The sequence below is a fragment of the Podarcis filfolensis genome (assembly GCF_964270895.1).
Source record: "Podarcis filfolensis genome assembly, chromosome: 8".
NCBI lineage: Eukaryota > Metazoa > Chordata > Lepidosauria > Squamata > Lacertidae > Podarcis > Podarcis filfolensis.
Genome location: NC_139611.1, coordinates 40,121,304 through 40,134,335, shown reverse-complemented (window position 1 = coordinate 40,134,335; position 13,032 = coordinate 40,121,304). Strand labels below are relative to the sequence as shown.

Sequence of the window (13,032 nt, the reverse complement as noted above, 5' to 3'; positions counted from 1 at the left end):
TGTCCCAGCATGGCAGAAGGCAATAAGCAGCCTGGGTAGCCCCGGCCTCAGCAGAGAAGCGGTGCATTGCAGAACGAGAGAAGCCAAAGTGAGCCAAGCCACCAAGAACTGCAGGGGAGCCAAACCTAGAAAAGCCTCCTAAAAGCTAGATTTTTATTTTTATTTTTTATTTCAGTTAACCCTTCTCAATCCCAAATATATGACAGGCCATGAGCTAAATGTGGCCCACCCACCTGGTCATTCCAGAAGAAATTTAATTGGCAGCAAGCAACACCTCTCATGCTTCTTTCATTTGGTCTAGCAAGCTGAGCTCTGGAAAGCAGGCTCTAATTGCCTACCACATTGTGAAAAATCCACAGTGAAGCGGAAACGGAGCCGAACAAAGGCTGAATTAAGGGAGCCGCTTTCAGAGGGAGGGAAACCAGCCTGAAAGTTGTTTAGGAGGAGGAGGAGAGTTGTCCAGTCCTAACTTTCGTCATCCCCTTCTCTGGCAGAGGCCCAGTAAGCCAGACTCGGCCTCAATTCTGGGGAAGAGCTACTTTGAAATGTGACGATGAAGAGACAATTATAGCAGAGCCAGAGAGCATGTGATGCTTTTCATCTGAGATCGCAGCTTTGTGTTCTTTCGTATCAATAGATCCAAGGCAGCATATTCTGAAGCCTAATCTAGTAGATAATGAGCCAGCTATGCACACCCACTTCTTTGGGCAGTTGGATCCATATTGTTCAAAATGCACCGTCCATACCCTAATAAACGTGTCTGTCTTTGAGGTGCTACAGGAATCTTGGCTGGTTTCGCTGCAACAGGGCAGCACAGCTGCTGCCTCTCTGCAAAAGGTCTTGTGTCTTGTTCCCAAGGGCATCAGGCTGGCCTCTGCCAGAGAACAAAGCTCTGGGCTAAGTGGATCTTTGGCCCAGCACAGCATGGAAAACGTCCTGAAGATCACCCTGCGAAAGGGACAGGTCTGAGCGGTGCTGAGCATAGTGAAAGTCTCCCTTCCTGGAACAAGCCCGCTTGGCTGTTGCTGAGGCTAATTTATTGTCTGAAGCAGGCAGTGCAAACCCACTGTTTGCACTTAGATGGCATGGCAAAAATCAATATTGAAATGGGCTCTTGTATTTTCGAGGGAGCCCAGCCGTCTTGGCCCATATTAGTGGCCATGGAAAATCACTTTGGCCAGCATCCCGACGGCGCGCTTTGCCCTGACGTTGATAAAGTTACCATTTTGTGCTTTGTCGTTATTTAAAAATCATTACAGAAGTACAGCAATGTAGCAGCGATTTCTGCCTTCCTCTGGGAGCGTCCGATAGCTGCTCAGGCTTCCGTGGACAAAGGGTTATTGGCAGCTGACACCGAGGCCAACTCCACAGCTTGGCACCTGTTGCTTGCTGTGCAGCCAGGGCAGCCCTGAGGGCGGGAGAGGAAACAACCATTTACCTTTCCTGGTTGTTGGTTAGCGAAAGGTGGCCTTTACAGTGTAGAGCAGGGACTCTCAGTTACTCAAGCCCCAGGGGTCTGAGTAACTCACCCAGGGAGTCCGTGGCACATATCCCTCAACTTTCTTGAGACATCCTGTTTTGTGGGGCTGGGCTCTTGCATGAGAGCATGGCACCCAAAAGTGTGCAAGATCATGGCCAGATACACATCTCGCATGAGATTGCAATGCCCAAAAATGTGCAGTTTGGGGCAACATGCTCTTGTGTGGATCATGTGACTTGCACAGTAGTGTAGCCTGGAAGATACACATCCCAGTTTTCTGCTGGGGCATGTTGGAGGGTAGGGTGGCACCATTCACATATCAAAAACTACCACAGAGACATCAACATTTTCAAAAGTAAGGCATCCATGGTTTAGCTTTTGAAAGACAAGGGGTCTGCAGTACTTCACTCATTGGAAACCACTGGGATAGATCACCTATCTTTGTGCAACTGAAAATGGACGGCTCACCACAGCATCTTTGCAAACATCTCTTTGTTTCCAGGCTATATGCCAGGGCAATACCTGCCCCACTGCAGATAAACACATGCTCCAGAATCCACTAAAGGCAGAACCCAATGGGGATAATTTTCCAAAGTCTCATTTCCAGCAACTAGCACAGCCTCCTTCAAGCTGGGGCCCTCCTGATGTTTTGGCCAGTTGGGGCTGGTGGGTATTGTAGTCCAAAATATCTGGGAGGACCCAAGGTTGAGGGAGGCTCAACCCGTTCAAGGAAACTCAACCTCAGCCTCATTTTTTTGTTTCTCTCAAAGCCCCCTGCTGTTCAGTGCAACTGGACAAGCAGCTTTGAAGCGGCTGTCGCTTAGTGGGAAGAACTGTGCCAATCCATTAAACAGAAAATCCCAGCCAGCAGCTCCAGCTGGAGCATACATGATGGACAGGACTTGGAAGCTGCCCTGTCCACTCTGACATGTCCAGTTTGGCCACTGACTCTTGGCATTAAACCCTCAGAGGACGTCTTGAGGGATGGCGAGCGCTGCTCCAGGATGATCTTAGCCGTACGTTTGGAGGAGATTAGAGCTGACAGTTATTGCATCAAATTAATAAATCCCTGCTCATTAGGGGGGAGGTTTTTGGCGAAGTTTCCTGAGATGAAGGAGCTTTGGGGGAATCGATTGCCACGGAGCGTGCATCCCTCCGGCTGGCTCATTGAAACTCAAATGAAATCAGGATTTGGGGAAGCAAATGGAAGGGCCCTCCCTGCTGCTGTGTAATCAATATGGAAAGCATAGAGGCATTGTGCCAGGCTAATCTTGTTCCCTTCCCTGCCAGGATGAGAAAGAAAGTTCCCACTTTCAGGTGGGAAAGCAAGCAAGAGCACTTTCTTCCCTCCCCCAAAGGAAAAGGCTGCTGGTCTGAAAGGCTTTAATTCAGCTTGAGGAATTGGGAACAAAAAGAAAAAAGAAAAAAAAGAAATCGCTTTTGGACAAACAGCAGCAGGAGCGTCTCCTGCACAAGCTCATTGAGAGGAGTGGGAGCTGTTCCATAGGGTCCCAGCACACTTGTACTCCTCCCGTTCACCTGCCTCCTTCTCCAAGGCATGGCCCAGTGGCGTAGCGTGGGTTGTCAGCACCCGGGGCAAGGCAAGTAATTTGCGCCCCCTAACCCGTGGATATGCGCCCCCTAACCCGTGGATTTGCCCTAACCCCAGATGTTGCGCCCCGTGCGGCCGGCCCCCCCTGCACCCCCCACGCTACGCCACTGGCATGGCCAACTCTGTCATCGGTTCCTGCCGCAACCAACTGACACCATCTCCACTGCCACACTGTGCCAGAACTGGAGAGCAGAGGCACTGAAAGTGGTGCCTGCAGAAGGAAAGCTGCAGATGGCTCGTGCAAGCCAGCCAAGCCACATTCCTGAGGAATGTCAATGCCAATCTGAACTGCTATGAAGCAGTGTCACCCTGGCATCCTCACTGGCACCCCAAGGGATGCTGTCATGTAGTTGCTGGCGCCAGCCCTGATGGAATAATGGATTCTGATGCCATCATTGTGCTTGTGTGTGTTGGGGCAGGGGCAAGGAAGGGATAGCAAGTGAAAGAAAGCTCAGGCTGCCTGGGATAGATTCATAGGAAGACACCTGATACTGAGTCAGGCCTTTGGTTTATCTAGCTCAGTATTATCTGCTACACTGACTAGCAGCAGCTCTCTACAATTTCATGAAGGAGTCTCTCCCACCCCTATGTGGAGATGCTGGTGACTGAACCTGTGACAGCCCCTGATCCACCACTGCCTAGGGGGAGTTGTTGTTTACAGAGCACTACTCGCATACTAGGAACAGAGGACCTGTGATCTACTTTAGACAAGAGAGAAAGGGGACAGCCCCTGACCAAGTAAGCAGAAGGGCTAGGGAAGGGCCCCCTTTTTATTTTGCATTCCTGATTATTTGTGCTTATAATGGTATTGGGGTGGTCTCACGAGGTTCTGCTTTCCATACTGTTTGCACCTGCAAAAGTTTTTGGACTGCTTCATTTCCAGTCAGTGCATGTCCCATAACTTTCTGCTGAAATCTGGCAACTTTCCATACCCCAAATGTTCTGGCTTATTTTTTTTGCCTCGCTTTTTGCAGCACTTTCACTCCAGATGGCCATGATGTGGTGACATTGGGGAATTATTACAGGATAACTCATCATTCAGACAGATGTGTGGATGGGTCCAGTTTGTACCCAATGCCAGTGAACTATGGTTGCATCAGTGTTGCAGTATACGCTGCAAAAAAATCCAAGCACCAGTCTGGAGTGGCCCTCTTGACGCTGGTGGAGAGGCAGGGCAGGTACCTTCAGCTTGAGGCTGCCAGCCACCCTGACAATTCTCCCCCCCAAAAAAATAACCTGGCACCCTCACAAAGCCTCCCCACAAAAACTGGGATCAGTGCCTGAGGAATGGCTCATTAGCATCTCATCTGCATTCACCACAGTAACGATTCCATTCCCCGAATGTTTAGGCAAAATTCTATTCCATTTCCATAAGAGCGTCAGTTTCTATCCCTTAAGAAGGTAGGTAGGAGGAGGAGAGGAAGGGAGGGAGCTGTGATGCTATCCGGGTGCCGCAAATAACCAGCCTCAAATAACCAGCCCTCTGGAGCTGGAGATAAAGGGCAGGAGAAGGCACTCACTCTTCCCATCGCAAGCGCAGATCCTTTCCTTCATCAGAATAATTCCACTGCTAATCCAGGAGAGAGAGAGAGACTGATATTGCTAATGTAGAGAATACAGGGAACAGGGCCTGCAGATTTGCGGCATTTTCTCCGACATTTCATATTAATTATAAAAAAAAAAAATGGCTCCAGAATTCGTTTTCTTCTTACTGGAAAAAAGACCTTTTAATTTAGGCTATAAAAGTCCACTGTCCATGTGTGTCTGTGTTTACAAAACTATTACCTCTGAAGAACTCTTGGTTTGGCGTTTTGGTTTTTTTAATTACTCATTTCTATTTTTTATATATTCAACATACTCATATGAGCCATCATGTGAGCGTTATTTTGTTTAAACCAAATGGATGCATATAATTTAAAATGATAAAATAAAAAATACAAGGAAACTCAGTGTTAATATCTGCAGAAAGCAGCAAAGCAATAATATCCAGCAGAAATAACCAATTGGGGAAAAACAAAACATGCTGGAAGTCCTGGACAAGCATAAAAACTCTCTGCCTACCACTGGAAAAACCTCAAATTTGTATGTGATGCAAGGCGGTACACCCCCCCCGGAAGACTTTCCATACATGGGGTGCCACAACCACAACTGCCCCCCAATCCCCTGCCTAACTTCAGAAGACAGGGGACATAGAGGTACGTCTCTGGAGAAAAACGTGAAGCTCATCACTTAGCTGGTGAAGCCCTGAGTTTACTTTCAGTCACAGGAAGCTGCATTCTATTGAGTCAGGCTGATGGTCCATCTAGCTCAGTATTTCCTTGTCTTTAAGATGCCGCAGGATCTTAAGGGACGCGGGTGGCGCTGTGGGTTAAACCACAGAGTCTAGCACTTGCCGATCAGAAGGTCGGCGGTTCGAATCCCTGTGATGGGGTGAGCTCCCGTTGCTTGGTCCCTGCTCCTGCCAACCTAGCAGTTCAAAAGCACCCCAAAAAGTGCAAGTAGATAAATAGGTACCGCTCCGGCGGGAAGGTAAACAGCATGTCCGTGCACTGTTCTGGTTTGCCAGAAGCGGCTTAGTCATGCTGGCCACATGACCCGGAAGCTGTACGCCGGCTCCCTCGGCCAATAAAGCGAGATGAGCGCCACAACCCCAGAGTCGGTCACGACTGGACCTAATGGTCAGGGGTCCCTTTACCTTTACCTTTACCTTTAAGGTGCCACAAGACTCTTAGCTGTTCTGAGTGGCAGCAGATTTCCAGAGTTTCAGACAGAGTTTTCCTAGCCTCACCTCAGTCCTCATGATTTTGAAAAAGAGCTGATTTCAATAGAAACATTGGAAGCTGCCTTCCAATCATAACAAGAGGCAATCCACAGAAAGAACTGATTGGCGTTTGCTCCAGTTCAGCAGTAAAGTGCAGGTTTTCCCAGGCAAGCTGCCAGGACAAATAATAATAATAAACACCATTTGGACACAGAGTTCTAAAGTCTGCACCTGTGCCTAGAAATGCGGCACAGAAGGAAGTCAGAATGAGTCCTGAGTCAGACCATTGGTCCATCTAACTCAGTATCGTCTTCATTGGCTAGCAGTGGCTCTCCAGAGTTTCAGACAGGGCAGTTTTTCTCTGCCCAAACTACAGATGCCAGGGGTTTAAACTGGGTGTATGTGCTGTACCACTGTGTGACAGGCCTTTTCTGAACTCAAAAATAATGCATACATACCCCTGTCCCTTTTGCATTCTGTTTTAACTAGAAGAACAAATGCTTTGGTGAGCTGGACTCAATGATATTTCATCCACAAGACATTGGAGAAGGAGGAAGTGATCAGAGTTGGGTCTGTCTTCACTACAAACTCTGTGTTCTGGCTCAGGGACACCAAATGGTGACTCCAGCATGCAGTGTTTCAACCTCCCGCTACAGGCAGTTAATGGCACCAGTCTGCCTGTTTTGCCTGCTCAAGAAACTGGCATTACTCTGGGTATAGTGACCCTGTGCTTGTCTCCTCTCCCCTTCTTTATAATGACTACACTATGTTTAGGCTACAGTTCTGTGCACACTTAACTTGTCATTCAGCTCTGCAAAGCACACCAGTGGGACTCACTTCTGAGTAAGCAACATGCCTAGGATTGCACTGTGAATTTGCAAAACAGCCTACAATCTTTGTTCTGTATTAACTCTCACAGCAACGCTGTGAGGTTTGCTGCTCTTGTTCTCAGAGGCCACAAGTAGGTCAGGTGGTTGAACTTGGATCTGATGTCCAGGGCTGGCTGGCCCAGGGCATTTTGCTGTCTCAGGCAAAATGGCACCTCCCCACTCCATGAAAAAATCTAACTGGCCTGGCAACTGAATCTTATTTTGACACTGGTGATAGGATAGGGTCCTCTACTTGCACTGAGCACAGCAGACAGACTGCACGGTACATCCATCTGTGTTCAATCCCTGCCCCTCAAGAGTTAGTTGCCTCACTCTGCCTAAGAATATGGCCAGCCCTGTGAGTGGCTCATTTCGAAGCTTTCTTTCCACTAACCCTGAACTTGATATTCCACTCATCTTGAATGTCTGCTTTTCCTCCCATGCATTCCACAGGTGGACCGATCAGAGGTCATCAGAAGCAACCTGAACCCCATCTTTGCCAAGGTCTTCATGGTTGACTATTACTTTGAGGAGGTGCAGAAACTGCGGTTTGAGGTGTATGACATTCATGGCCACAGCAGCATTGGGACCCACGATGACGACTTCTTGGGCGGCATGGAATGCACAGTGGGCCAGGTATGGAGTGGCAGGTGCCGCCACATGAGGTTGGCACAAAGAGTGGTAGCAGAACAGAACCGCTCTCCTTTGCTCCAAGTGAGAGAAAGGGAAAGAGCTGCATGGCCAATCTGGGAGCCAACAAAAAGGCCCAGTCCTAGTTCAGTATTGCATTGCATTGCATCTATATCCCACCTTTTCTCTAAGAAGCTCAAGATGGTATATGTGGTTCTCCCTGTCCTTGTTTAATCCTCATAACAACCCTGTGAGGTAGGTTAAGCTGAGAGGGAGTGACCAGCCCAAGGATATATTTTATACTTCAGCACAGCAGTTTGTAACCAAATGAATGCGTACCAAAAAATAGATAAGGATTGCTTGGATGAACTTGGATTGAGCTGTGCATTGAATGTGAACTAATTCATTTTGCAAAGGGACAAATGTGAACTGGATTCAGTTCCCTTTTAGATATGCTGAAGCTGAGCTCAAACGAGTCCCTTTTAGAAATGGACTTTCCGAATTCTGCAAAGACCTGCCATCCACTTTCCTGCTGTGGCTCGTCCACAGCGATTGCCCCTTAAAAGCAAGAAGCAGCATGCGGACTGGAGCTCTCCACTCTCTCTCTCCATGGGATAATTGCCAGCCATTGCCAGCCTCCTGTGGCTTTGCTGTGTGGCTCATGTGCAAAAGCAGTGATGAGCAAGTATCTTGAGGCTCTGAGCAGCTTCCATGGGTCTGCCTGCTGAGTCTCCCCCACGCCCAGCATGCTGCAGGATTCCCCCTCATTGTGCTTTTTTGTCAGGCAGAACCATTGTGTGACTCATCCGTTTTGGTCCCTGAGCCAGTGCTGAGATCATTTCCCATTAAAAAAAACCATAAGAAGAGCCTGTTGCATCGGACCTATGGCCCATCTAGTCCAGCATCCTGTTCTCACAGTGGCCAACCAGGTGTTTGTGGGAAGACCACAAGCAGAAAGTAAGCACAATAGCACTCTCCCCATTTGTGATTCCCAACAGCTGTTATTCAGAAGCATTACTGCCTCTGACAGGGGAGGTATGGCATAACCACCAGGTTAGTAGCCACTGATAACCCTCTCCTCCATGGATTTGTCCAATCCTCTTTTAAAACCATCCAAGTTGGTGACCAGCACAGCCTCCTGTGGGAGCGAGGTCCATAACTATGCACTCCATGTCTATGTCTATACTCTGGTAACCTCTAGGTTAGGTTCCTGAAATGTGTTATATGTGGGACTGCCTCAAGCTCCTTCCTGCACCCCAATATGCCAATAGACTCCAACACTCCTTCCAAGTGAAGCAGTGCATCACATGGAGAGTGTAATAACGCATGAGGAATGGTATACTGGGGCCCCTGAGAGCAGAGATAAAAGAGGTGACGCTTGCTAGTGAGCCAAGGCAAGCGTCACTGGGAAGGTGTCTTGTGGGATATACTTGCGGGATTGTCTGACCCCCATAGTGCCCACTTTTTCACTTCAATCTGTTATCGATGCTGTATAATAGTCATTCCTCACTTGTGCAAAAATTGAAATTCGTAGACTCACAGAGTTGGAAGGCCTCCCGAGTGTCATCTAGTCCAACCCTATTTAACTAAGTCCTGCTCAGAAAATCCACCTATTGAAATTAATGAACCGGTGAGTCATGTCCATTAACTTCAATGGGTCTACTCCTGAGTAGGAGTGGTGTTGAATTTCAGTGTGGCAGCACCTGCACTCCCTGTCTATTGACATCTGGCAGGCACCTTCTCTATACTACTTTCAACACCAGCTTAAAACATTATTCTTGAGGCAAGCCTATCAACACAGATGTTGACGTGTTTTGATTTCTTTTTAACTTACTGTTCATTTCCATTATCTTTTAAAGGTTTTTGATTGATTGCTTTTAACAGATTTTTTTTGTGTTCATTTTAACATTTGTTGTGAAGCACCTTGAGTTTTATTACAACCAAGCAACACAGAAAACATGGTCAAACAAACAAATCTTTTCTTTCTGCCTTCCTTTGCAGATTGTGGCCCAGAAGCGGGTGACCAAGCCTCTGTTCCTGAAGTACGGGAAGTATGCGGGCAAGTCCACCATTACGGTGAGCAGCTCGGTCACAGAAGCAGACATTTTATGACAGCCTTCTGGACTCCATGACCTGAGGCCCTGTGGGGATTATGGGTTTGTTTTGGTTTTGTTCTTGTTTTTATAACGTATTTTATGTTTTTATTTTGAATTTTTATGCGGTGAACTGCCCGAGATCTTCAGGTGAAGGGTGATATAAAAAGTTAATAAATAAAATGGCTTCTGACTGGCCTCCCTCTTGAACCTCCGCCCCACAACAGGTGACGTCTGAAGAGATTTCTGGGGACAATGGTTTTGTGGAACTGTTCTTTCGAGCGAAGAAGCTGGATGACAAGGTAACAGGGGCCACAAAGGACCCATCTCTCTCTCTCTCTCTCTCTCTCTTTCTCTCTTTCTCTCTCTCTCTCACACACACACACAGAGCAAGCAGTATAGTGGTTGAGCCTTCCCATTTTTAGCCACATTCTGTTGGGAGGGCTGGCACTGGGCTCTTTATTGAAGCACCCATGGGTGGAGGGGAGCCAACAACATAATACATCTAATTAATTATTAGTAAGCACATAAGAAAAACCCTGCTGGATCAGGCCAACTGGATGCCTGTGGGAAACCTGCAAGCATGGATGCCTGTGATTTCCAGCAGCTGATATTCAGAAGCATTACTGCCTCTGACTGTGGAGGCAGAGCATAGCCATCACGTCTTGTAGCCTTCGACAGCCCTCTCCTCCATGAAATAACAGCAGCAACAACAACAACAATTATAAATGACCTGGCATCAAGATCATGGGACTCAAACCCTCTCTCCCCACAGGATCTCTTCAGCAAATCAGATCCCTTTTTGGAGATCTACCGGATCAATGATGATGGGAGTGAGCAGCTGGTTCACCGCACAGAGGTAAGAGTGTACAGCAGAGGCCAAAAGGTGTAATTCCCCAATACGTTCACTCCTGGCCAGCTGACTGAGAACCCAGAGTGGAATAGAGAATGAGGGTTCAGATCCAGGTGTGTTGCTCCTTTATTCATCTTTGAGCTGGTCCTTCTAAAATCCTGGGGAAATGTTGGGGGCAAGCAGTGAGATAACCTCTTTTACACCTTCCTGAGGAACTGAGAGGCAACTGGAATGTCCTGAATCATGTGCTTATTTACTGGAATTCCACAAGGGCCTTAGAGAGAAATACGGGGGGGGGGGGGATGTCCACAGAAGCAGACTATAAAAGCCCTACTAGCCTTAAGAAAACCACAATAATATTACCATAAGGAGAGAGGAAACCAGAACTGTGCATTCTAAAGGGGGGAAAGCCACAACAGGGAAATAAACCTGAAACGTAAATGTAGAAAGAGACTACAGTAGTTTACCCTTCATAGAGCTACAGTTCCCAGCAGCCTTAACAAACTACTGTTCCTAGAGTTCTTTGGGAGGAAGCCATGCATTTCAAATGTATGGTATGGATGTGACCTCTGACGCAATCCAAGCCAGGAGGTCTTCAGGCAGTTTGGGGAAATGCTCAGGCTCTAGCTGAGGTGAGCCTCCGGGTGAAGGGAGTCAAGAATGGAGGCACCCCCCTGAGAAGAGAAGTCCATTCTGTCAGACTTTGCTGTCAGGAATCACCAGCCCTCTCCTGCTTGTGCTTTGCAGTTTGTCAAGAACAACCTGAGTCCCGTGTGGGAGCCATTTAAAGTCTCACTGAACTCCCTGTGCAGCTGTGAAGAGAAGCGGAAGCTGAGGGTAAGTCCAAAATGGGAAAGGGGGGGAGTCTGTGACTGGACAGCACACAGCACAGAGGCTGACCATGCCAGTAGTGCAGAGGTGAATTCAGAAGAGCAGGGTCTTACTGCCCCCTTACTGCCATGCCCCCTTCTAAGATTATACAAGCAATAATTTTTAAATTATTCAATAACAATCATTAGGAATGCATTGCAATGATCAGTGCAGATTTCCATGTGCTGCCTTCCAGCCAGATCTATTATTTAAGTACACGGAATATGCGCAACTTGCGGATCTAACATATAGAATAAGAGAGCAAGAAGAACATACATTAAAAGAAGGTTGGAAAACGCTTCTTGAGTATATAGAAAATATCAGTGTACAGTTGAAAGCACTGGCAGCATTAAGATAAATTCAACAGAGTAAATAATTTTAGATGGATGTAATAGCTGAAAAGCAATTGGAATAGTTATTGTAAAATATGCAGGGATGTAAAATATGCAAAGTGAACTGTGGAAAGAGAAGAAGGGAAATCACTAAATATGTTAAAGTATATAAAGTGTTTATTTAAAATCTAAAATAGAAATGATATATATGTGTGTGTATATATATATGAATGAGAGATCTACTATTTTCTGTCCACATAAATGGGCAAATGATCTAGAGTGCTCTAATATCTAGTTGTGGTTTCCATGAAGTTTCATTGTACATAGCAGAACATGCACATATTCTCTTGAAAGGGAAGCACTTGTGTTTCAGTCTTCCAAAAGGCTTAGCTTTGGAGCATCCAGAACCATCACCACTCCCGCCTCCTCTGTGTTTTTCCTGTGTGCCTTCTCCAGAGTGACCCTAGGAGTCAATCCTTAGTGGCTGACTCACCTCCTTTCACTCCGATTGGCTCCAATCAGCACAAAGGGTGAGAAGGCTTCTTCTCAGTGGCTAAATTGCTCCCCTTTCATGCTGATGGGGGATTGCTCTAGGATGCTGGAGACTGGACCCTGCTGCAGAAAGAGTAATGGATCTTCGACCCTTGCCCCCAACCCTGGACCATTACACCACTGGGCCTTGCACCAGAAGGGGGCTTGCTCACCCTTTCCACACACTAAGCAGCTCTCTCCTTTTCTCTTTCTTTTTCTCTCTCTGCATTCAGTGCGTCGTATTTGACTATGACTCCCGGGGCAAACACGACTTCATCGGAGAATTTTACACCACCTTTGAGGAGATGCAGAAAGCGATGGGGGGCAACAAGGTTGGTGTGTGGAGAGGAGTGTGAGAGAGGCCCATGGGGCAGCCCACCATCTGCTTGTAATGGACAAGGGTTCCCCCTCTCATTTTGGGGGCCCCTTGGGGAAGACATGCTCCACGGGGCCCCCTCTGCCAGTGAGCCAACCTCCTCCCTGCAGAAGGGCTCTTTTCCGTGGGGCCCTGCTGGGGTGGGGATCCTTGGCAGATACCTAACCATGCCACCCCTTGGCACCAGCCCTTCCCACCCACTTTCCCTTTCTTTGTTCTAGATGGCTTAGCGTGAGCATGCCCTGGGAAGGATGCCCCAAGGCTTGGCATACACACAGTCAGGTTCCCCTTTCATTCAGACCTTGCCTGGTCCCAGCTGAACACAACATGTGACCAGCACAAGGTGTTGTGATCTCGCTTGCTCAGACCCCCACTTGATTCAGCTTGCAAGGGAGACACCTGGTATGGGAAGGGAACGCTTGCATTTCCCAGCAGTGCTTACCTCTCATAAGGGTGGCACACCTGCTCACCTTAGCTTCTGCTCCCCAAATCAGATCCAGTGGGATTGTATGAATCCGAAGTACAAGCTGAAGAAGCGAAACTACAAGAACTCGGGTGTAGTCATTCTCTTAGACTTGAAGGTGAGTTGTGCGGTGGGGGAAATGTACACAGGATGGGACAGTTT

General features: G+C 47.6%; 1 protein-coding gene across 1 annotated transcript in view; it reads left to right on the top strand.

Moving 5' to 3' along the window:
• CPNE7 (copine 7) overlaps positions 1–13,032 on the top strand; it is a 42,261-nt gene that overhangs the window by 15,430 nt on the left and 13,799 nt on the right. Inside the window, exons 3-9 of the mRNA XM_083626296.1 lie at positions 7,176–7,358; positions 9,354–9,428; positions 9,673–9,747; positions 10,221–10,304; positions 11,046–11,135; positions 12,265–12,363; positions 12,902–12,988. Of these exons, the coding sequence (XP_083482422.1) occupies positions 7,176–7,358; positions 9,354–9,428; positions 9,673–9,747; positions 10,221–10,304; positions 11,046–11,135; positions 12,265–12,363; positions 12,902–12,988 (693 nt within the window). The remainder of the gene's footprint in view (positions 1–7,175; positions 7,359–9,353; positions 9,429–9,672; positions 9,748–10,220; positions 10,305–11,045; positions 11,136–12,264; positions 12,364–12,901; positions 12,989–13,032) is intronic.